The 23684-nt window shown below is 43.8% G+C and overlaps 1 protein-coding gene across 1 annotated transcript in view; it reads left to right on the top strand.

Annotated features, from left to right (window-relative positions):
- Positions 1-23684, top strand: part of ANO4 (anoctamin 4) — a 194252-nt gene that overhangs the window by 134877 nt on the left and 35691 nt on the right. The window contains exons 17-22 of the mRNA XM_074983973.1: positions 2086-2226; positions 7756-7920; positions 12441-12477; positions 15342-15453; positions 16508-16565; positions 20212-20309. Coding sequence (XP_074840074.1) covers positions 2086-2226; positions 7756-7920; positions 12441-12477; positions 15342-15453; positions 16508-16565; positions 20212-20309 — 611 coding nt within the window. The remainder of the gene's footprint in view (positions 1-2085; positions 2227-7755; positions 7921-12440; positions 12478-15341; positions 15454-16507; positions 16566-20211; positions 20310-23684) is intronic.

Raw genomic sequence — 23684 nt, 5'->3', positions numbered from 1 at the left:
GGGGTAACAGTATTATTGCCCAAAAGGCTTTCAGTCAAGTGGCTAAACTCCTGGATCTGCTGGTGCACACCCGCCATTCTAGGGCTTTCCTTAGACATACACATAATATGCAGCTATATAGGGCTCCACTAAATTTGGGCCAGCACCATGCCCCAAATTAAGTACCTTAGAAGCACTGTGATTATCCAGTATCACATGAGGACAGGGGTTGCCCGATAACCAAATTTTCCAGTTAGTTGCATGGGGCTGCTGGACCCGCTCAGTTGACCCTGCGGGGGGTGGAGGAGAACACAATGACGACCCTGCTCCCAAGGGCCTGTTCTGGCCCTGCTCTGCCAGCCCTGGCCAGAAGAGTTACCCCACAGCCACTGGCCCCCACGGCGGCCAGCCAGGGGTGGGGTGGGGAAAGAAGCTGCCCCCCCTCATGGCAACTGGCCCCAGGGCAGCTGCCCCGAGTGCCTGTCAACAGAATGTGCTGGTTCTCTGAGTGCTGGATAACGTGGGTTTTACCAGAGTGCCCCATGATGTGTATGCCTCGCATTGGGCAAGTACAGTGCCCGCTCAAGCAGCCCCAGTCTCCTGACCTCCAACCCCTGCTCCTGCTTTTGGCCCAGACAGCCCAATCCCCTGACCCTGCTCCTCCTCCCCACCATGAAGGCCGAATCCCCCCAGCCCCTTGCTCCCATGCTCCATCTCCCAGCCTCAGCAACCTGGTCCCTCAGCCCCTTCTCCACATCCTGGCCCCTTGGTGCCACAGTTCCTCAGCCCTTTGGCCCCTGCTTCACCTTGTGGTCCCAGTGACCGCAGCGACCCAAACCCGCAGCCCCATGCTCCACCTCAATCACCCAACCCGCCCTGGCAGACTGCACCTCTCTCCCTTCCACCTGTTTCCCCACCAGCCTCCCTGCCCCGTTTCTATCCCTACAGCCCTGAGCACACCTCCCCCACCCCCCACAGAGTTGCTGCCCCCACTTCCCAACAGGGCTTGGGGAGTTGCAGGTGCTCAAGTTATGTAAGGCCCAGATTAAGGATGGCCCTGAGTCACTCACTTAGGAAAGGCGACCTGTCAATGAGAGTGGCCTCAAATGATGCTGTTAAGGCCTTAATTAGGACTAAGCTGTATTGGCCTTGTCTCCTCCTGGTCAGAAGCCCAGACAGACTAGTAGCCCAGAACAGCTGCTACTGCTAATAACAGATGGTGGGCTTTAGACACTCAAGAGGCTGAAGGACTGAATTTTGATTTCAGTGTCCAGATTCTATCCCCATGGGAATGGATTGCTCACTGTGAAAGCCAGACCTGCCCTAATTCTCTCCCAGGACAGATACAAGCTGGAGGGCTAGTTGGTGTTTTCTTTCACTTTGCTGTGCCTGCCTTTCACTGCCATTTAAAGGAGTGATGGCATCAGACTACAAAGGGATAGCAGCTTCCTCTAAGAATTTCCTATCCACAAGATGCAGCAGAGCTGGGAGAGAAAGCAAGGGGGCTGTCAGCTGGAGGTGAAGGCCAAGAAGAATGTTGCCTGAGTAATGGGTGAATAAATTCTGCCAATAGGAACAACTTTAAACACTGCCCTATATCTAATTTCCCCCACATTCAGAGGTGAATCAGTAATACAGAGGGCAGGATAAGTCTTCAAACACTGAAGAACTTTTTGCTAAAATTGGGTGGGTATATAAATACCTAGCAAGCAGTTTTATTTACATGTGAGCTTGGACAATGGACAAGTACAATTCCTTCTTTGCTGAAATTCTACCATCTGCTGTCAAAAATCACAGTGAATTTCATGGTGTCATCTTTGAAACAACGTTGTGTACATTTCCAAACACTTTAGATTATAATGGTAACTGGAGCGGGAGTTTGTAAATTTTGCTAATTTAATTCTCTGAAGTTAGGTGCCATTCTTTTCTTCTTCTGTTTTCTTTTTTAAGAGTTTCTGATTTCCTAACAACCAAGCTTTTCCAAGATTTGTGTCTGCCACTTAACTTCACTGCTGTATTACTAGAAATAAATTTATGAAAACAGTGATCTAAAGTTTAATCTGGTCCAACTGTGTTGCACATAAAAATTGTTCATCTATTCTTTAGGAAGAAATACGTCCCCAGTTTGAAGCCAAGTACTCCAAGAAAGAACGGATGAATCCCATATCTGGAAAGCCAGAGCCTTACCAAGCATTTGCAGATAAATGCAGCAGACTTATTGTTTCTGCATCTGGAATATTTTTTATGGTTTGAGAAGTTTAATTCCTTTACCAGTTGCATGCAGTACAAAACCCATATCATTGCTGAGAGAGAGTGCAGATATAGACCGTGATACCTGAGCACATGCATGGGCTTTACTTGTTTTTACTAAAAGGCAGCCCTCGTGAGAGACGCAGATTTAAGAGGGCTTTCAGGGCTCCTGGTGATTGTGCTACAGACACTGTTACAGTGCATAAAAGAGATATTATCATCAGTGTTAATGCAGTGTGGGAAGGTAAACCCCTCCCTCTATTCTGAACTGCTCCTCTTCTCTCCAAGGTACAAACCTTACAACAGAGAATGTTGCCATTCTACTGAAGCATAATTTTTTTTCTCTTTTCTAAAATATTGTCTGTGTTCTCTGACCTGGTGAACCTACTGTTTGCCACCTGCCCATTACCAATAGTACATACCGTGATCTAATCCCAGTGGGGTTGTGACGCTTGGGCAGGGGGTCAGAAGGTAAAATATAAACTGCAACTGGAGCTGTGCAGGCACAGTTATGTGATTTAGACTGGGAAACTTCTATTTTGAATTATATGGGGCGGGGATGGGGGGAATGATGTCCCACAGACAAGGCAGAGACAATAGTAAGGGAGTGGAAGACACTCTTAGGCTGCATCTACACTGCGAGATAAAATCAAATTTATTTATATTGATTTTTTTAATACTGAAATTTATAAGTTCAGTTTTGACCATCCTGACTTCCACTGTGCTCTCCACAAAGTTGAGTCACTGCTGCCACACACAAATTGGCTAACACTGACTTTTGCAGCAGTGCATTGTGGGAAGCTATCCCATAGTTTCCTCATCCCCATAGCATTCTGGGTATGCTCTCTGGTCTTGACATCATCTTTCCCCATTACATTTTCATCATTCCCCTCCCGATCCCTCAAAATTAGAGGAAAGAATTTTTGGTTTCCCCACACATTACATTACCAACACAGATGCAGCAACTGTATTCTCAACATGGCCATCCATGAGTGTCTTACCTCCCATGATTGCATGCATGAGATCGCTGAAAATACTGCAGGGGTCTGGAATGTTTCTTAAATTGAGAAGAATGTAGGAAGTAAGAACTCTTGGTTTCCCTATATACTACACTGATGTTGAAAAGGGTATTTGGCTTTCCAGTGCACTATAAGGCTTCCATGCGATGATTGTATTCTCAGCTGGCCATCCAGTGAGTGTCCCAGATGGGGAGTTTGCACCCTGAGAAGCCAAAACTAGAACCAGTGTCTGCACTCTGTCCAGATCCAGTACTGGATTGGGCTCACAACCCTGCATTTAGCTGGCCAATGCTCAAACCACTGAGCTATCCCACTCCTCTCTCAATATGACTATTTAATAGGGTGACCATCCATCCCATTTGTTTAGGGACAGTCCTTTATTTAAGCTGTCTCCCAAGCGTCCACAATGTTTTTAAGAAAATAGGTAAATTGTCCCATATTTTGAGGGACTCCTGTTCCCTGGCACCCTGTGTCTTGGGGTGGCAGCCTCTCCTGCCAGGGAGCTCCTCCACTTGGTGGCTGCCCTCTTCCCAGAGCTCTGCACCGTGTGGCTGCAGCTCCTGCTTCAAGGGAGCTGTTCTGTGGAGCAGCTGCCCCATTCCCTGGCACCCCATGGTGACAAGTCCTACTGCCAGTAAACTCCACAATGGGGTGGCTTCCTCGTTCCCTAGTGCCTTACAGTTAGGGGAGGCAGGTTCCGCTGCCAGGGAGCCCCGCCATGGGTCAGCTGCCTCATTCTGTGGCCTCCCACACCTCAGGGAGGCAGCTTTTGTTTCATTTTCTGTCCACTCCCACCAGGAGGCTTTAGAACACCCCCCCCCCACCAGAGGTTCCAGACCCCCCATCCTCCACTCCCATTCATCCCTGATGCCACCCCACTGGAGGCTCCAGAGCTCCCATCACCAAGTGCCCTAACATTGGACAGCAGCCCCTCCCTCATCCCCAGAGGCCAATGTCCCGTATTTACCATGGGGAAATGTGGTCACCCTATTACTTAATAGCCGTGTCTACACGTGCACGCTACTTCAAAGTAGCGGCACTAACTTCGAAATAGCGCCCGTCACGGCTACACGTGTTGGGCGCTATTTCGATGTTAACATCGACGTTAAGCGGCTAGATGTCGAAGCCGCTAACCCCATGAGGGGATAGGAATAGCGCCCGACTTCGACGTTCAACGTTGAAGTAGGGAACGTGTAGTCGTTGCGCGTCCCGCAGCATCGAAATTGCGGGGTCCTCCATGGTGGCCATCAGCTGAGGGGTTGAGAGACGCTCTCTCTCCAGCCCCTGCGGGGCTCTATGGTCACCGTGTGCAGCAGCCCTTAGCCCAGGGCTTCTGGCTGCTGCTGCTGCAGCTGGGGATCCATGCTGCATGCACAGGGTCTGCAACCAGTTGTTGGCTCTGTGGATCTTGTGTTGTTTAGTGCAACTGTGTCTGGGAGGGGCCCTTTAAGGGAGTGGCTTGCTGTTGAGTCCGCCCTGTGACCCTGTCTGCAGCTGTGCCTGGCACCTTTATTTCGATGTGTGCTACTGTGGCGTGTAGACGTTCCCTCGCAGCGCCTATTTCGATGTGGTGCTGCGCAACGTCGATGTTGAACATCGACGTTGCCAGCCCTGGAGGACGTGTAGACGTTATTCATCGAAATAGCGTATTTCGATGTAGCGTTCACGTGTAGACATAGCCAATATGATGATGTGATTGATACTCACTGAACAACTATTCACTTTTATTATTATTAGTGATTTTTCATTGGATGAAGTGGGTCTTACCCCATTAAATAAAATTGTTAGTCTGTATGGTGCTACAGACTGCTTATCTTAAAAAAGAAGTGGTTGAACCACCCTGCTAATGGGGCTTTAATCCCTCTCTACCTTCCAAATGCCACCCTGAAAATCTACTTACTCTGATATCTGGAAGCCTTAATATAGTTTGGTTCTGGAGCTGTCCCCTGCAAATCCAGCTGCTTGCTGTTGTGACCAACAGTAGAGTCAATGATAACTACATTTTGGGCTCCCTTTGCTTCATTAAAGTAAGAGTTTCATCTGATCACTCCACCTGCTGGGAAAGACCCATATTATATTTGTTTTAAAATATTGTCTGGTTAGGTTTCTGATGAGTAATATCCCCTTACATCAAAAGTAACTTTGTGATGCCAGTTTAAAATCCAGAAATAAAATATCAAAATTGTGCTGACTCAAAAATGGCCATATATAGTTTTTATTTTCCAAAAATATTTTATTTTCCAAAAAAAAAAAATTAGATGATATCCATATGCCTATACCTATACAGATATGTCTCTGTGTGATTTTATGTCACCCAATACATACATATATAAATAATGTATGTATGTATTGGATGACATAAAAATATTTCAGATTTTGGCATTACAGCATTTAGTTGTGCCAGCCTGTAATTTCCTATTAGCTTTGCATTAGGAGCAAGAAGTTTGCCAGTGGTGGGGCTGTTGGATGACTGCGGTGCAGAGAAACTAAATGACTTTGTTTTTCCCCATAAGTCTTCACTGCCAAGGATTTGATTTACAAGCTTGAGTCATTCTTTTAAGGTGATAAATCAGAGGATGAATCCAGATTGAGGCATTGATAGAGGATGTTTTGGAACAAATTGACAAACTATAAACAAGTCATCAGGGTCAGATGGTATGCAGCCAAAAATTCAAAGGGAACTCAAATATGAAACTGCCGCACTAGTAACTGGTATGTAACCCAGCACTTAAATCAGCTTCTGTGCCAGATGACCATTTCAAAATGTGGTCAAGAACAGAATTATCGGACACATAGATGAATATGGTATGTTGGAGATGACCGAGGTCAGCTCTTGTAAAGGGAAGTTACGTCTCACCAATATACTTGAATTCTTTGAAGGGGCCAACAAGCATATGGACAAGAGTGATCTTGTGGATATAATGTACTTGGAATTTCACAAAGCCTTTGATAAGGTTCCATACCAAAGGCTCTTAAGCAAAGTAACCAGTCATGGGATGCAAGGGAAGGTCCTTTCATGGATCAGTAACAGGTTAAAAGGCAGAAAACAAAGGGTAGGAATAAATGGTTGGTTTTCGGGAAGGAGAGAGGTAAATAACAGGACCACCACAGGTCTGTACTGGGACTAGTGATCTGGAGAAAGAAGGTAAACAATGAGATGGCAAAGATTGCAGATGATACAAAATTAATCAGATAAGTTCAAAGCAGACTGTGAAGACTTACAAAGGAAGCTCACAAAATTCTAGTGTCTGGGCAACAAAACAGCACATGAAATTTGGTGTTAATAAATTCAAATTAGTTCAGACTGGAAAACATAATCTCAGCTATACATACACATGAGGGGTTTAAATTGGCTGTTCCCATTCAAGAAAGAGATTTTGGAGTTATTCTTGATAAGTCTTTGAAAACATCCACTCGATATGCAGAGGCAGTAGTCAAAAAAGTGAACAGAATGTTAGGCGCCACCAGGAAAGGGATAGATAATGAGAAAGAAAATATCATAATGCCACTATATAAATCCACGGGAAATATAAAGACACCCTTGAATACTGCCTGCAGTTCTGGTCATCATGTCTTTAAAAAAAAAAAGATAGAATTGGAAAAGGTGCTGAGAATGGCAACAACAAAAATGAGTACAGGTATAAAGCATCTTCCCTATAAGAGGGAGAGTAGAAAGACAAACTGTTCATCTTGGAAAAGAGATGAGCAATGGAGGATTTAATAGACTATAAAATCATGAACAGTGTGGAAAAAACATAAGGAAGTGTTGTTTACCCTTTAGCATAACATAACATAACTAAATGGGGCATCTGATGAAATCAATTGACAGCAGGTTTAAAACAAACAAAAGGATGTTCTTCACACAATGTACAGTCAACCTCTGGAATGCCTTGCCAGAGACTGTTAATGCAGTGTCAATCCACCATGTAAAGGAGACAAGTCCTGTGTGTCATCCAAAATGCCAGTGATTAAATTATCATTTAGCATCCTTACATATAATTCCTCCAAAGTAGTACATTGAGGCAGGTCATTAAAGTAGTGTGAGGAAACTCTGTTGCTTCTTGTGCTGTATTTAATATCGTCTGAAATTCACCATGGGCAGTGGGACAGTGCTAAAGTCTAGGTACAACTTAAATATTCAAAGTAGGACTTAGGTGGTCCATAAGCCATGTACTATTCTTCTCCACATACCCAATATTAGCAAGGTGAAACTTCAATTTCCAGGATTAGCAATCGAGCACCATTCACTAACACTGGAAAACAAGTACATTTTTCAAGAGAATGACTAAATTTAGACATGGTTTTAACCAGATATCAAGTGTATTTTATATTACAGGAAATGGAGAGGAAATTAGATATTAATTCAGATGAAACCCTTCTCAAGGAAAATGATGTATGTGTCATTCCTTTTTTTATATAGGTTTGTCTTTTAGTCTTGAGAAGTTCAGGAAGAAATCAATTCCAATTCTGAGGGATTTCAGGCTTTTCTGTTCTTCCCCCCTTTTAGATCTGTGTGGTGATTGCTGCCGTTTTTGGCATTGTTATTTACCGTGTCGTGACTGTCAGCACTTTTGCTGCCTTTAAGTGGGCTTTAATCAGGAATAACTCTCAGGTTGCAACTACCGGGACTGCAGTTTGCATCAACTTTTGCATCATCATGCTGCTGAATGTGGTAAGTAGAGATAACCAAGATCCATAAACAATAATAGGTCAAGGGAGGCTAAACTTCCACTGGCACAGCCGCCACTACTGGATTCTGGTTTGCAAATATTAGCAGTTTGCGCTCGCTGGGGATTCTGCTTTTTATGCATCACACAAGTTAGGTGAGGAGTTGATATCTGCTACTCAGCATCTGGGTCCATCAGCAGTATCCCTAGACTCCAGAGAGATTACTGTGAACCTGGAAAGCTGAGTAGCAGATACTGCCTCCTCAGCTGCCCCCAGACCTGTGTGGTGCATATAAGAACCTGAGATTCTATGGGAAGAGTTTTGCTTCTCCCCCAGATGCATTGGGAGCGGAGGCACAGTGTGGCTGGGGCCATCTCAGGGTTTCTTTAGCTACAGGAGGGCAGCTCATGGCTCCTCTTGCTATAGAGAAGAAAGGGTTGGGGCATCTCTGGTCAGAAATAGGTTGGGCCTGTGGCTGTCAGGCAGTGGGGCCTCAAGTGCAAGGGGCAACAGCAGGGGCTACCCTCCCTGTAGGGAGGTCGACCCATTGCCCGTGACAGGATCTAAAGCAAATTACATATAGGCACTTTATACGCGCCCCAGTCTGCATGCTGCTGAAGGCCCTCTACTGCTCCATACTTTAACGAGCGCTGAGGATTTCCATCCCTTCATAACTGGCTTCAAAATTCTCTTACGTGCATGACATGTTTGAAAAAGTCTAAAAATTATATTACTTTACAGGGACATGTTCAAGTCTGGTTGGCCCAAATGTGGCCTACACCTTGTTCCTTCTATTCATTTGCAACTTGCAAGTAATTCTCAGTGGTTTTTTAAACAAAATGGTTCAGTTTTCTTTTTTAATATAGAGATGCTTCTACCTTACTCAGAACAGACTTTTCCCTTTGGAGAGAGGATACAGATTCTAAATTATCTGCATTGAACCTTCAGGAAGGGAGATTGGCATTGAGTGGCTATGAATTTTTTCATCAGTTACTTCCAATCTCATGAGGGTGTGGCTAAAAGCAAGTCGATCACGACATTCTAGTAGGAGAGAATGCTGTGGGGGTGGACTGAGACTGGCTAATGAATCTGATTTGACCTTGGGCATGGGATAAAGGGATTCCTAGTCCAACTGTTCCTAGGTGGTTAAAGTCCCAGTGGGGTAGATCCCAGTGGCTTGGGTGGGTAAAGAGCAAGTTTACCTCTCCTCCAAGAGGAGACAGTTCTCTGGGTTTCCCCAGTGCTTCTGACTATCCATGCAGCGGTGATTGTCAGATATGAACCTTTTGTTAGTGGCTCTCGGCAAGAAGGTTGCATCCTTTTCTTTTAGATGCCCATGTTGCCAGTTACCCATGTCTTTGTCACCTTGAGACTATGGTTTTGCACATACTTTACAGAGGGATATATCTTCAAACCATGCAGAAATGGCCAATGCAGACTATCCTGTTTTAGTAAGTGGAGTTTCTTGCTGTAAGCATACTATTCCTTAGCTCCATGAACTACTCTGGCTCCTCAGTTTGTTTCCAGGTGAAGTATAACGTTAGTTCCAACCAATATATGTGTAAATGCTGCCTACTTGAGAGACCACTTCACTTCTGCGAGATACTGAGGCATTTGAGGTCAACAGGGATATTCAGACCAAAACCCCTGGCATGTGAGCCGTCATCCCAGGAACTTACTTCTCCTCCTCTGCACACCAAAGGCTGCATATGATGACCTTTAGGTCAAGCTGTAAGATGTCTGTTCCCCCATGTGTGTCCTGAGGGAGAGAAGTGACAGAGAGATAGCCGCGTTAGTCTTTAGTCTATCAAAACAAAAAGGCAGTCCAGTAGCACTTTAAAGACTAACAAAGTATTTTATTAGGTGGTGAGCTTTTGTGGGATAGACCCACTTCTTCAGACCATAGCCGTGCCAGAACAGACTCAATATTTAAGGCACAGAGAACCAAAAATAGTAATCAAAGTTGACAAATCAGAAAAATTGTAATCAAGGTGGGCAAATCAGAAGAGAAGAGGGGCGGCAGGAGGGGAGAAGTCAAGAGTCAGATGAAACAAAGTATGTAAATTATTTTGTTAGACTTTAAAGTTCTACTGGACTGCTTTTTTGTTCTGAGGGAGAGAAAAGGGAGAGCTAATTGAGAAATTGGAAGGAGGAGGATGGGATAGAGCTCAACGCTGGGTGGGGAAGTTGGTTTGAGGACTCCCAGAAGTTTATACTAAAGCATGCTGTGCAACATCTTTTAAGGCAGTGGTAAGATTTTCAACTTAACTTTTTGCTTTCCACACTGAGGGCAGGTCTACACCGGTGGACAAAGATGCACTAAGTTATGAATAGTGTAGCTGGAGTGGATGTTAACTTAGTTCAATTTACTGCAGCATCCCCAGTGCCAGGGGTCAACAGGAGAAACTCTCCCATCAGCTTGCCTGGCTCCTCGTAACCCTATGGCATACTGGTGTTGACGCAGCAGTGCTGACAGCTGCCGTGGGCTCCATGTCCTGGAAGAGTGGAAGGGGACTTCTTTGAAACTCCAAGCCCAGGGGCAACTGTCCTCTTTGCCCCTGCTCTCGGCAGGCCTGGGTCGACAGGAGTGTGAGCAGTGGGCAATTTAGCACATCCCCACTAATCCCACTAAATCAACTCCTGGGGGATCAAGTTCTGGATTGTCACTCTCCCCATAAGTGTAGCCAAGCCCTGAATTAATGTGGGTTGCAATAGGCAACCAAATGGAGATGCCCTAAAATACTGACAGATTCCATCTCCCATGTGCAATCCATCAGCAGAGTCCGCACCAACTGTGAGAACAGAAAAAATAGCCTGGGGCAACCAAGAGAGATTAATAAAAAAAGAAAATTGAAGTTAGAAGAGACAAAGGTTATTCATAATAGTCTGTGAATCACTTGTAAGGTAACAGGGACTGCAGCTGAAGATTCTAGTGTGATTTCACAACCTGTTTGAAATAAGCATTGGTGAAAACTCTGTGTCAATCAACTTCTAGGTTGGCTGCTGTGAGAACTGGATGGCTAACAGAGTTATGCATCCATCCTGACAAGATCTGATGCCATTCAAGCTGACATTCTCCCAGTTAATCATGCATTCACCTTGAGTAGTAAAGCCTGTTCATACCAATAATATCACCCACAGAGTACAGAATACTGAATAAAGTAGAATCCTAAACGAAACCCTTTGGCTGAGCCTGCACTAGCAAATTCTTTCGAAAGATTTACACACAAAAAGTGTTCTTTTGAAATTAAATTGAAAGAATGAGGCGCTCCTTTTGTAAGTGCTTTACCACGCCCGTTTCAGGAAGAGCGCCCACTTTCATAAGCTTCTTTTGAAAGAAAATGTGTAGATGTTCCACAGGCCCTTTTTCCAAAAGGGGCCTGATTTTTCGATCCCTGGCCTGTTCTTTCAAAAGAGCGGGGGCTGTGTGGACACTCTCTTTCGAAAGAACAGATCACTCTTTCGATCTGTTTTTTTGTATTGGATGCACTCTTTCACCAGAATTTATTTTCGAAGAGATCTTCTGGAAGGGCTTCTTTCAAAAGATCCCTGTAGTGTAGACGTAGCCTTATAGATTTGTTGTAATGAATTGCCGTCACAGCAAAACTGATCCAAGCATTGTCAACAGATTCACAAACACTGTCTGTCTGGTCTAGGGCGGGGGATAACACCAAAACATAATGTTCACATGCAGCCCAACAAGTCGTTGTAGACCTGTATATAGGCACGTTCCATGCCAGGATCAGGATATCAACCACACTACCATTTAGCTCTTTTATATTTTCCATAGGGGGGTAGTGTTAAAGTTGGAGAGAGATCATCTTTTCAATTATGTTAAAGAAAAGGAGGATTAAAATCACTACTGTTTACTTAAGACAAAGCAGAAAGTTCTGTAGGATGTGGGTTGGACTGCCCCAGGCCCTGTCTTCTCTCCAGATGATCCTGCAGCCAGCAACATAGTAATCAGCATTCCCCGAAAAGGTCATTTTCAGGAGCCCACAAGGAGGGTGATGGCAGAATAACTTGTCCTCATTATTTTGTCAAACAACTAGGCCTAGTTTCTGACCCACCAATTTTGGTTCACTGATATTGGTTCCAAGCTCTTCCTTTTTAACAAGTATTATTTTACCAAAGTCTTTAAATGACATCACTAAGCCTTTTTGTTTGGACAAGTTCAGTTGGTCTCTCTCATTTGCAAACCTTTTACCATCACTATTTCAACTGACAAGTTGTAGACCTGGTTGCCCTTGGATAAATTACAGAAGTTCTGCGCCACATCTGCCCAGGGGGATAATGATTACTCTCTTCCTTTGTCAAGCGCTTCTATGGATGAAGGGCACTATGTAAGACCTACATAATGTTACTGCTTTGGTGATGCCAAGAAAGTTTACCAAACAATGATAATCAAAATCCCAGCTTTAAAATGTAGTAATTGTTATTCATCCTAGAAAACAGGTCTGTCTTGTTAATTATGTTCAACTGAGCTGATCACATTTTTCAGAGGTCATTTCTTATTTGTTACAGTTGTACGAAAAAGTTGCTCTTCTTCTGACAAATTTAGGTAAGTGGTGATAAATAAAAAACGAAAATGATAGTCTATTGATTTTTGTCTATACTTCAGAGTGGCTTCTGTCTAAATATTAAATGTGAAAGCTTAGCACCAACTGGAGTTTTTCCATTGACTTCACTAGGTGCAGGATTTCTTCCTGAATCAATATCCCCATCATATTTACAAAATGCTGCTTAGATTAATTCAGGGGTGAGCAAACATTTTACATCAGGGCACACTTTTCATCCCTGCAGTTAGCACCTGTCTAATGTAATCCAAACCCACAGAAATTTTGGTTATGTTCATATAAAAAATAAACTTCAGCAGACGTAAGAAAATAAGTCTGTAGAATGTAAAAACATTATTAATTGGTATATAAATGTGAATACACAGACATAAAACCAGTCATATATTTCAACCGTTTTAATGAGATGGATGAGTTTGAGATCCAGCAGCCAATCATGCTGTGACCACCCCCTCCACTTATGAAAGTTCACACACCCCTGAAGGGACCCGCCCCTGACTTTGCGCATGCCTGGATTAATCGAATGCATGTTTTTGAAATAGTGCATTGAATTTATAATTGTTCTCACTGTCTTTATAGATTTAAAAAAAAATCAATACGACTTCCAATTTCAAATCCCATCTTAAAATCTGATTGCCTATTAACAGATAAACTGTTCTTTCTTCCCTGTCCTCTCTTTCCTGCACCCAGCCGGATTCCTATCTGAGCTTTAATGCATGGATACTATCAAAATGAAGCTCTGATCTGGGATTCTGCAGCTGGAGGGTGAAAAGGGAAATCTCCATTTTCAGTATTAATTATTATTTTATTTATCTAGCCATGCATGGTGCTTTGCAGACAAATTAGTTACGGAGCCACATCCTTAACTTGTGTAACCTGCCGGAGCTCAGTTAAAACCCATAGAGCTATGACAGTGTATACCTGCTGAAGATCTGGCCCATCAGTCCTGTACCAAATATCTGAAGTGCAAAGGATTCAGTTACACAGATGCTTATCATAGGGCAGGGGAGTGGAACCTTTTTTGGGTCAGGGGACACTGACTCATAGGCAAATCAGTTGAGGAGTGCACAAGTGAGAAGCAAAACAAAACAAAAACAAACATCACTGATGTTGTCCATAACTGTTGGAGGGCCAGGACTATGGGGTCTGGCCAGGAGGGAGGGTGCAGGAGCAGGCTGGGAATGGGCTATCTGGAGGTCTAGGCAGGAGTGGGCTGTGGGGTGGGTGATCTAGGACAGAGTGGGGTGCAGGAGCAGGCTGTGGGTGGGGGATATGGGTGGGAGAGGGCTGGTGAAGGGGGTGGAGGTCTGGGCAGGAGGGGCATGTAGGAGAAGGCTGGGAGCGTGGGGTCTGGGTGAGAGGGTGCAGGGGTGTTTGGGGTGCAGGGTCTGGAAGGCAGGGTCAGGGTGGGTGTGAGGGGCCTGGGAGGGAAGGGGCAGGAAGGTGGAAGTGGGGTTTGGATGGGAAGGGCATAGGAGTGGTCAAGGGATGTGGGGTCTGGGCAATACTTACCTCCAGGCACACATAGCTCTGCGCCCCCTTCCTCTGCTTCCAACCTCCACCCTCCTCTGCTCTGATTGGCTGAAATTCTGGCCAATCAAAGCACTGGGATGAAGCCTCCAGGCAACACTACCGAGGCCGCTGCCACTTCCTCGCCCCTTACCCCAGCTGGGGAACAGCACTGAGCAGCAGCACTGCCTGGAGCTGCTTCCTGCTTCTCCCTGCTCCCCAGCAGAGCCTGCGATCTGGTTTCAGCTCTGGCGTGCCTGATCCAGCCCACGAGGCTTGGTGCTGAGATTCTGTGCTCTGCACCCCTAACCCTCCCACAGGCCAGATGCTGGATCCGGGAGCCTCGGGGTCTGGATCCAGGCACGGCAAAGTCTGGATGTGAACCACAGGCCAGCGATTCCCCACCCCTGCCACAGGCTTGATTCCCAGAGGTGTTGCCCACTCTCAGTTTCCATCAGCCTCAGTTAGTGTTGTTTCAGAAGGCACTCAAACGTTCCGAAAATCTGGCCCATAACGTTTATTACTGTGCATACTCCTGCTGAAGTCTGTGGAGCGACTCACAATGGTAAATACCATGCCCATTATTGGCAAGCATTCGCAGGACTGGGCTATGAGTGTAGACATAGCACAACAAGGGTCGACTCTTTTAAACCTAATCATCTGCTCTGGATAGGAATCCTGGGTCAGGATATTGTGGGCTACAAGTTCTCCCTCCTTCCTTATTTATCCACCTGTTTCAATGCATTTTGTCTAACTCCTAGATTGGGAACTCTCTGGAGCAGGGATTGTGTTTGTGTTAGCTGTTTGTATACTCTTTAATACAGTGGTCTCTTGAGGACGGTAGTAGTTCCCTGCATGCAACAGCACTGGAAATAAGAACAATAAATAACCAGAAAAAAAAGTGTTTGTTTCCCTTACGTGTGTCTGCTTCTAGCTGAGAATATATTATGCAGCACATTAGTGTGCATTCTGCTAACCTAATTATAGTAGACTTCCAGAATGAAAACAGAAGACATCCTGAGTTTAAAGTACCTGGAAAAATCCAGGAGTTATCTGTTTTGTGTCCAAAAGAAAGAAGTTCAATGTTCTGTCTAGCAAACTGGCAAACTGTTACCATCTCCTGTGATTCTTGAATTGCCAGCTATGCAATGTTAAATGAGGTTAGTAAGAGCTTTTACAAACCGGCTTGCTGAGGGTTATTGTTTTACATGAATCCTACTGTCATCCTGTGAATCAAGACCAGCAGGCAGGTTTGCCAGCCCAGAAAGGTGCGTATAGTCCCTCAATGTAGTAAGACTACTAAGCTAATTAAACCTCTCAAACTTGTTTTCTTTATTCACAGAGCAGCCTCGGACTGAGTCTGAGTGGGAGAACAGCTTCACCTTGAAAATGTTTCTTTTTCAGTTTGTCAACCTGAATAGCTCTACCTTTTATATAGCATTCTTCCTGGGAAGGTAAGAATCAGTATCTGTTCACTTTTTGTACTTGAGACAGAGAGCAAAGAAAATGATATTGCCATTAATGAAACGAAATGGACCCATACGATCATGCTTGCCCATTTGTGAAGTCCAGATTAGCAAAGGAGTATTTACAGTTTAAATTTAGATTTTCCTCTAAGAATATTAGAAACAGAATATGCAGTTCCCATTCTTAGACATTTACTTGATATTAAGTTCTAAAAATTCCATAGCAGAGAACTGATGTCTTCTGCTGATACATTTACAGATCACTTTGCTTTTTACATACATAATTTTGTACAGATAAGAGAAGAACTTAACATTTTGTCATTTTATCTCTAGCTCCTGAAATTTAGGTAGTTCTTGCTTTACCTGATATATACTTTGGCCAGTTTGCAACAAATTCATACTTATTACAAGCAATAGAATTTGCTTTTGCTGTAGACGAGAAATCCTATATTTGTTCCAATTCCCCCCACCCCCAGAAATAAAAAATGCATCTGAGCAGATCAGAATTACTGTTAACATGAGTTGTTGGCATCCAGGTATGTGAACAAATCGTTTGAGTGATTACACAGTATAACTGTGAAAAACTGTCCTCCTTGGTGAAAATTTGTGTTTTGCTGGATTAGCAAAAACTGTGGCACCAAATTTTTGTTACGTCAAAAGGAAGTGGACCAGATATTTGCATTTCATGGTCTCTTTCCAGCCAGTAATTTTACATTCTAAAGCGGTTCAAAATGGAGCTTTAAAGCAAAACTCTCTTGACAACTTTACTTGGTCATGATATTCTGCTCTTCACCTACTGAATCTCAGAGAATGGAATATCAAGTATTAGAATGAGGCATTTAGCATAAGCACAGTTGAGTACTTGCTTAGTTATTAATATGAATTATATTAAATATCCTTCAAGTAATTCTGCATTGTTACGTCTTTGATATTTAAATCAATCCTGTTTTGGCAAATGGAGTTAAACCAGCCATGTTGAGCTTTTCTCTAAGATTCTGAAGAGAGATCTAAGAAATAGCTGATGTTTGCTCTTATGTTAAAGATTTACCGGACACCCTGGTGCTTACTTGAGGCTGATAAACAGGTGGAGACTGGAAGAGGTAAGTACTCTGTAACTCTTAGGCTTTCAGGGACAAATTCTGCACATCCTGTACAATCTGATTGAAGTCCAAGGCTGGCACAGGATGTGAGCAAGGGCCAATTCTCGCACCTGACTTTGGATGTATCACTGGATTTCTGGGAGCTCTCTGACACTACACCACTGACTAAATTCCTCTTCACCTGCTTCAAAAAGATATTTTCATATTGGCATGAACATTAACATTAATATTAACATGTTTCTTAAACCTTAGCTTTTGGGGTTTGTGTATAATATGAGGATGAGAGTAATAAAGGGCCTCAACTTGTTGTTTTTTTTAACTATGGAAACAAATATCAGGCACTTTCTGTTGTTCCTTCCCAATAGAAATCAATCCAAATATGAATCTAGTGAATTTCTACCTCTAAAACACTCTATTCCTCTCAATCAAAAACTGATGCAGTCTAATTTTTGTTGCATTGCTGACCTGAAGCCTCAAATTTAAAACAAACAAAATCCAAACAAAAATAAGTGAAAGAAACGGAGCGAGCTTCCCAGTGCAGTAATCAGTGCTTTCACACGGTAACATTTATGCATGGTGGGGGGTCAGTTTGCAATTCACTCAAGAATCAGTCCCTATTTTATAAATTGTGACAAAGTCCCAATCAATCCCTCATGGATCCTGCGTTTTGGGGTGGTTTAGGTAAAGCCTCAGAGGCTCGCTGTGACCCTTTTTGCTCTGCCTCCAGGGTGGGATGGGGCACAGCCTACTGAGTCGTACTTCTCTGAGGCACAGTCATAAATGGGGGAGGTCCCCACATGGACATTGAGACTCCCCCCGGCTGCTTCCGAGCTGTGCTGGAGAGTGTGGGGGGTGGTCTGGGGGGAACCCAGTCCCCTCCCACTCGATCCGGGTTCCAGCCCAGGGACCCTGGGCAGCTGCAGCTGGAGGGGCTGTCTCCCTCAGCCAAAACGGCAACAGCTTTTTCCCTGTGCCACTTCCCCAAACATTTTCCTCAGTACTGTTTTTTCCTGTAGCTGCAGCAATCCTTCGCTCATGCAGGGCTCTCCTTCACAGACCTTTTCTCCTTCCTGGTCCTCCCACTTTCTCTTTCCCCTCCTTACCTGAGGAGAAGCCTTTTTCAAGGGCTCCACAGGCCTTGATTGGCTGCAGGTACTTAATTAGCCCCAGGTGTTGGTTTGACCTGGTGCTGCAGGCTGATTGTTGCTGGGCCTCAGTCCCCGCGGAACATAAAAGCACAGACCCAACTGCCCATGTACGTGCCTTCCACTAGGCTACTATAATCGTCTGTGGTCTGTCACAAAATTTATTCAGAAGTAGCTCGTGGACATTCTGAATGGACAATTATCGGCCTATGGATAAGTGAGCGTCCAATTTTAATATTTGGTCACCCGAGTCACATGATTTTTCTCTGTTTTTTAACTGGATGACAAATACTGTCATAGATGAAGGACAAATCTTGAATATAACTACTAGCATGAATTCATGATCATTTTCAGATCCCCACCCATTGGCATTAATAGAACAGAGGTTATCCCAATACTTGTGAATAGTGAGTAGTATGATCCTACAAATGACAACCATTGAATGCAATTTGCTTATTCACAAATGATTTTTTTTATTACTAGAGCCTCTGTATGGTGCAGGAAAGAAAATAAGTCATAGGTGGACAGATGGGAAGTCAATGTTCTCAGTCTCCATCAACTAGACCTATTCCAAAATGGAGTCAAAGTTAAATAATGTGTGTGTTCTTGTCAACTACATCCATGACAGGCCTTATTTAGGATGTAGATTAGATGACCCTTGTGGTCCCGTCTAACCCTATGGTTCTAAGAATCCTCACGCATAGGTCAGAGTATAATATCCAGATACACATCAAAAACAACTTCTGACTGTCCCTTAACCGAAATCATGAGCAAGGCCATTGTTCTACTGAGTTCCAGTTGGCCAACATCAGTGGCCAAATTCAGACCTGGTGTAAGCAAGTAGAACACTATTAGCTTTGATAGAGTTGCTCCAGCTTACTCCAGGATTGCTGATGTAACAAACTACTGTCAAAACATAACGATGATGGTAAACCAAAAGAGAGATTATCTATATTCTCCATTTAGTTTATCCTCTTTTTAATGATGAGTGGGACTGATTTTTTTTAAATCTATTTGCCAACCTTTTTGACTTAAGATAGGCTTCAATGAAATCAACAGAGAAAATAAAATAATCTCAACTCATTGTACAATGGAAAACAGTTCCTATCAGAATGTGTCACACCATAAGAGCTAGTGTCATTTTTCTCTGCTAAATTGAAACTGGAATATTGTTGTCTCAGACGAGAATTAGTCTGGTCTGTCCGTACTATGCACAGTGTTCACCAATTCAGTTTTGATTCCATTGATTCTTCCCAGGATACTCAATGATTCAAAATAATGGTCTAGAGACAGTAAGGGATAATCAGTGCAGTGAGTTCTTGGATAGGCTCCCCTCTTCTTACAACGATATATTTCACTAGGAGGCAGTGAAGCATTGAAGTGAGTTGTTTAGGGAGGTGATGGACTCTCCATCCCTAGAAATTTTTAAGGCCAGGCTTGACAAGGCCCTGGCTGGGATGATTTAGTTGCAGTTGCTCCTGATTTTAGCAGAGGGTTGGACCCGAGGAATTCCTGAGGTCTTTTCCCACCCTGTGATTCTATGATTAATTAAAGTATATGGAGCTATATCAATTTACACCTGTTCGAGTTGCAGCCCAACCCAGATCTCTCGAGATTGAAGCAGGCACTCAAGAAGAAAAACTGACTGGCCATCATCTGATGTCCCAAATCTTAAGCATCTCATAATGAGATAACTTTAAGGGATACATTGAATCAAATAATAATAATAATATACAGATACAGTAGACTCTTTCATATCCAGCATTCTATCATCTGGAACTCTCAGATAATCAGCATTTTAACCATCTGTAAATTTTAGTTACGTTTTCCGTAAGTATATTATAGTGAAAATAAATACAAATAAATACAGAAATACAGTATAAGTTTGCAGTGTACACTGCTACTGTGGTTGGTAAATCCAGTACTCTGTACACATTTTGGTTTGTTTCTTAATATCTAATATTGGTTTTCTTTAGTGTTATGCTTGGTATTACCTCTCTGTTACCCTGAATATTTGAAGATCCAGCAACCTCCCAGTCCCAGGACAGCTGGATACGAAAGAGTTTACTGTACCGTATTTTAAGCATAAATTAATTGCCTCAGGCGTCAGCAAGAATTTCCTCACCACTCCTTACAATATATTTTTGTCTATCCAAAGCCTACTGGACTCCATAAAAAACTCCCATGCTCTTCAGGCTTTCCTGCAGACCTGTGCAGAATTGCACAATGGGCCAGCTGCATTATCATGGAGACCAAGTTGCCATCATCCTAAGCATCTGCTTCTGGCCAAGAAAGGGCAACTCGGTCTCCATGATAATGCAGCTGGCCCCTTGAAAGGACTAGTTTATTATTTATGTGCTCCTTTGGATTTACATTAAATACAAATATTGAAAGCTTCTTTAAAAGTTTCATGAATTGCTCTACATTGATTTCTGCAAATCCAAAAGGATTAAAAGAATCAGAATTTTTATTTAAAACACACTTTTTCCCTTACCCTGCAGTGTCACCCAAGTGGATGCCTTATTGATCTCTGTATGCAAATGGGTATTATCATGGTGCTAAAGCAGACCTGGAATAATTTCATGGAACTGGGTTACCCGTAAGTAAATACGCTTTCTGAGTTTATGGAGGTTGCAGAAAATATTATCTTCATTATTGCCTTTTGATTTTCTTAAATTGGGAATGTGACCTAGCCACATTTACTGACAAGGTATATGGTAGCACTAGGCTTTGGCTAGCTAAAAAGATCTACTGTTATTTCATCTAACAATGCATGGGATTAATATTTAATGGGTGGCTATAGGCAACTGGCAATACGGATCAGTGGAGCAGATGGGCATGGGTTGGGGAGGAGGGGTGTTGGAAATTCTCAAATGAAAGATAAATGTAGACATTTGTACCTTTGCAAAGTACCACTGTTCATATCACTTTGCCTTGCTGCTGAACCCTCAGCAGAGCCAGTCCCATGTAGGCTCCAGGTCTGCAGAAGTCACATCACAGCAATTCTTACAGTAGTTATAGCACAGGTTTCAGGGGGTAGCCATCTTCATCTACAGCTTCACAAATAACAAGCAGTCCTGTAGCATCTCAGAGACTAACCAATTTGTTAGGTTATTAGCTTTTCTGGGTAAGACCCACTTCTTCTGATAAAAATGGCAATTGAAGAAGTGAGTCTTATCCATGAAAGCTCATGACCCAATAAATTTGGTAATCACTAAAGTCCTGCAGGACTGCTTGTTATTTGTATAGTAGAGGTTGAACCTCTGTAGTCCAGCACCCACAGGACCTGTCTGGTGGGAAACCAGAGAATTTGCCAAAGCACAGGAGATCAGTATTATTTAGCAACATTATCAAATCCTCCACTGCATACTGGGCTCTTAGAATACATGCAGGAGTAAATTACAGCTAAATAACAGCACCAAGCACTGCAAGCCAGGACTGGTGGCTATAAACAAACTTTATGGAGCCACAGGAAACGTGGCCACACCTTTGGTAAGTGGTCATTCAGCTAACTAAAATCATGCCACATTGTGGCTGTTGCCAGACCAGAGAATGTGAGACTAGAGAGGTCCAACCTGTATCACACCTAAAGAAAGTGGCGAGCTCTTCCGAGATATTTTCAGATCCACGATGTTATTTACATAGGACAAATTTTATAGAAATGAAAATAATATAAATAATACATTATTAGAAGATATTTTATTTCCTGAAGTTGTGGTATTTTTCCAATTCATAAAAAAAAATTGTTCTGTACCATCACTCTAGTCCCTGCACTGAAATGTTAGCTACATGCTTTCTAGTCTAGACCAGTAATTTCTAATTAGACTGCTCCTTGTTGGGTGAAATAAGGTACCTGAAAGGTGTGAGCCAGAAAAAATGTACTGTTGGCATGTAGGAAAGTTAAAAATGTGCAAGCAGACAAATGTACTGACCTAGCCACATTTACTGACAAGGTATATGGTAGCACTAGGCTTTGGCTAGCTAAAAAGGACTACTGTTATTTCATCTAACAATGCATGGGATTAATATTTAACGGATGGCTATAGGCAACTGGCGATACAGATCAGTGGAGCAGATGGGCATGGATTGGGGAGGAGGGGTGTTGGAAATTCAGAAATGAAAGATAAATGTAAATATTTGTACCTTTGCAAAGTACCACTGTTCATATCACTTTGCCTTGCTGCTGAACCCTCAGCAGAGCCAGTCCCATGTAGGCTCCAGGTCTGCAGAAGTCACATCACAGCAGTTCTTTTCAGCAGCCATAGCCCTTGCTGAACAGAACCATGTGAACTTCTAGGTACATTGCTCCAAAATGCTCCCTGCTTGGCAAGCAAGGTGTTGAGTGCACACTACTTTCCTTCAGTTTCACAGTTCTCTCCTCTGCCTCTGGCTCCTCAGCAAGCTGTGACACTGTAGCAGTCACATTCAGCTCCAGTTGGAGGGAGAAGGTAGAAAAAGCAGCAGCAAAATTGTTGCTGCTTCTTTGAGTAGCGTCCCCATGGGTGGTACACACGAGGTGTCAGTGCATCCTCACGCCAGCACTCAGATATTCTTCTATAGCTGTGGTTTCCCACACGGTGCATGCGTAGTAGAAGCACCTCGTGTTCTCTGGCATACACGCGGCATGGGCTGCTCAGTTCCTTCTCTGCCATTCTTGGCTGTACAGGAAGCTTCGTCCTATCTGTAAAAAAACAAAGTTTTAACCAGTTAGTTGCCAGCATGATCCATGAACGGCATATCACCAATATAGCTCCACAGTCCGCAAAGGACATTTTGGACACAGCAGCCAGCATCACCGCGTCCCCAGTCGTTGTAAGGCATGCATAGTGGCTCCAACCATCCGGGGTCCATAAAGAGATACAACAGAAAGTGGAGGACCTCCCCTTTGATAAGCAAAATCTGTTCACTCAAAAGACTGATGAGGTCCTCCATTCCAGCAAGGATTCCTGTACCACTCCTCATACCCTGGGCTGGTTAAACAGGCCTCCTGCTCCTCAAACCAAAGGCCACAGGAACACTTCCAACCACCACCACAACAACAATGCTTTGAGCCCTGCCTGTGGAGCAGATCCCAATGATGATGTTCCAATAGGCAGCAACAGCAGCAACATCCCTCAGTGTCCAACCCTGTACCTCCTGGGCAGCAGTTTTGAGGGTGTGGTCAAGAAACTAAGAGGTAAGGAACCTTTCTGGTCCAGCCAAGCTATGGTCCAATGATCATTCTTTTCACCATTGTCTTCACCCCTTTTTCCACTGGTGGGCTGCCATTACCTCTGACAAGTGGGTCCTGGAGCTAGTGGCCTGGGGCTACTCTGTCCCCTTTACATCTGCCCCATCTGCCCACCCCCTTCCCTGTCCCTCTTCAGGGATCCTTCTCACAAGCATGTTAGCTGGGATGACTTAGATGGGATTGATCCTGCTTGAAGCAGGGGGCTGGACTAGATGACCTCCTGAGTCTTCATGATTCTATGATTCTATAAAGGATCCAACACCTCCTTCACTTGGGAGCCCTGGAGTCAGTTCCTGAGGCGTTCCAGGGCAGAGGTTTCTATTCCACATACTTCCTAACCCAAAAGAAAGAGCGGGGGATGGACCTCAGAAAGCTCAACAAATATGTCCTTTACCAACAGTTCAAGATGGTGACTCTTGCAACCATTATCCCTGCTCTGGACAGAAATTATTGGCTCTCAGCTCTTGACCTATAGGATAACTACTTCCACATTACCACTGATCTGTTGCACAGACGATTCCTTCAGTTCACGCTGGGGCCCCACCATTATCAGGACCGCGTCCTCCCATTCAGGCTCTCCACTGTGCCCAGTGTTTCTTCCGAAAAAATGTGTGTCCCCTGTGGGTGCTCCACTTCCATCCCTCCTCCCCTCTGCTTTGGAGCGTCTTGCTCTTTTTGTCAGGTAGAGCAGGAATGAAGGAACCCTCACTGTGTGTGCACCAGAGGGCCCGAAAAAGTGCTTCT

The sequence above is a fragment of the Carettochelys insculpta genome, chromosome 1 (genome assembly GCF_033958435.1).
Source record: "Carettochelys insculpta isolate YL-2023 chromosome 1, ASM3395843v1, whole genome shotgun sequence".
In the NCBI taxonomy this organism is placed as follows: Eukaryota; Metazoa; Chordata; order Testudines; family Carettochelyidae; genus Carettochelys; species Carettochelys insculpta.
The sequence above is the reverse complement of the archived record's forward strand: the minus strand, read 5'-3'. Positions and strand labels throughout refer to the sequence as shown.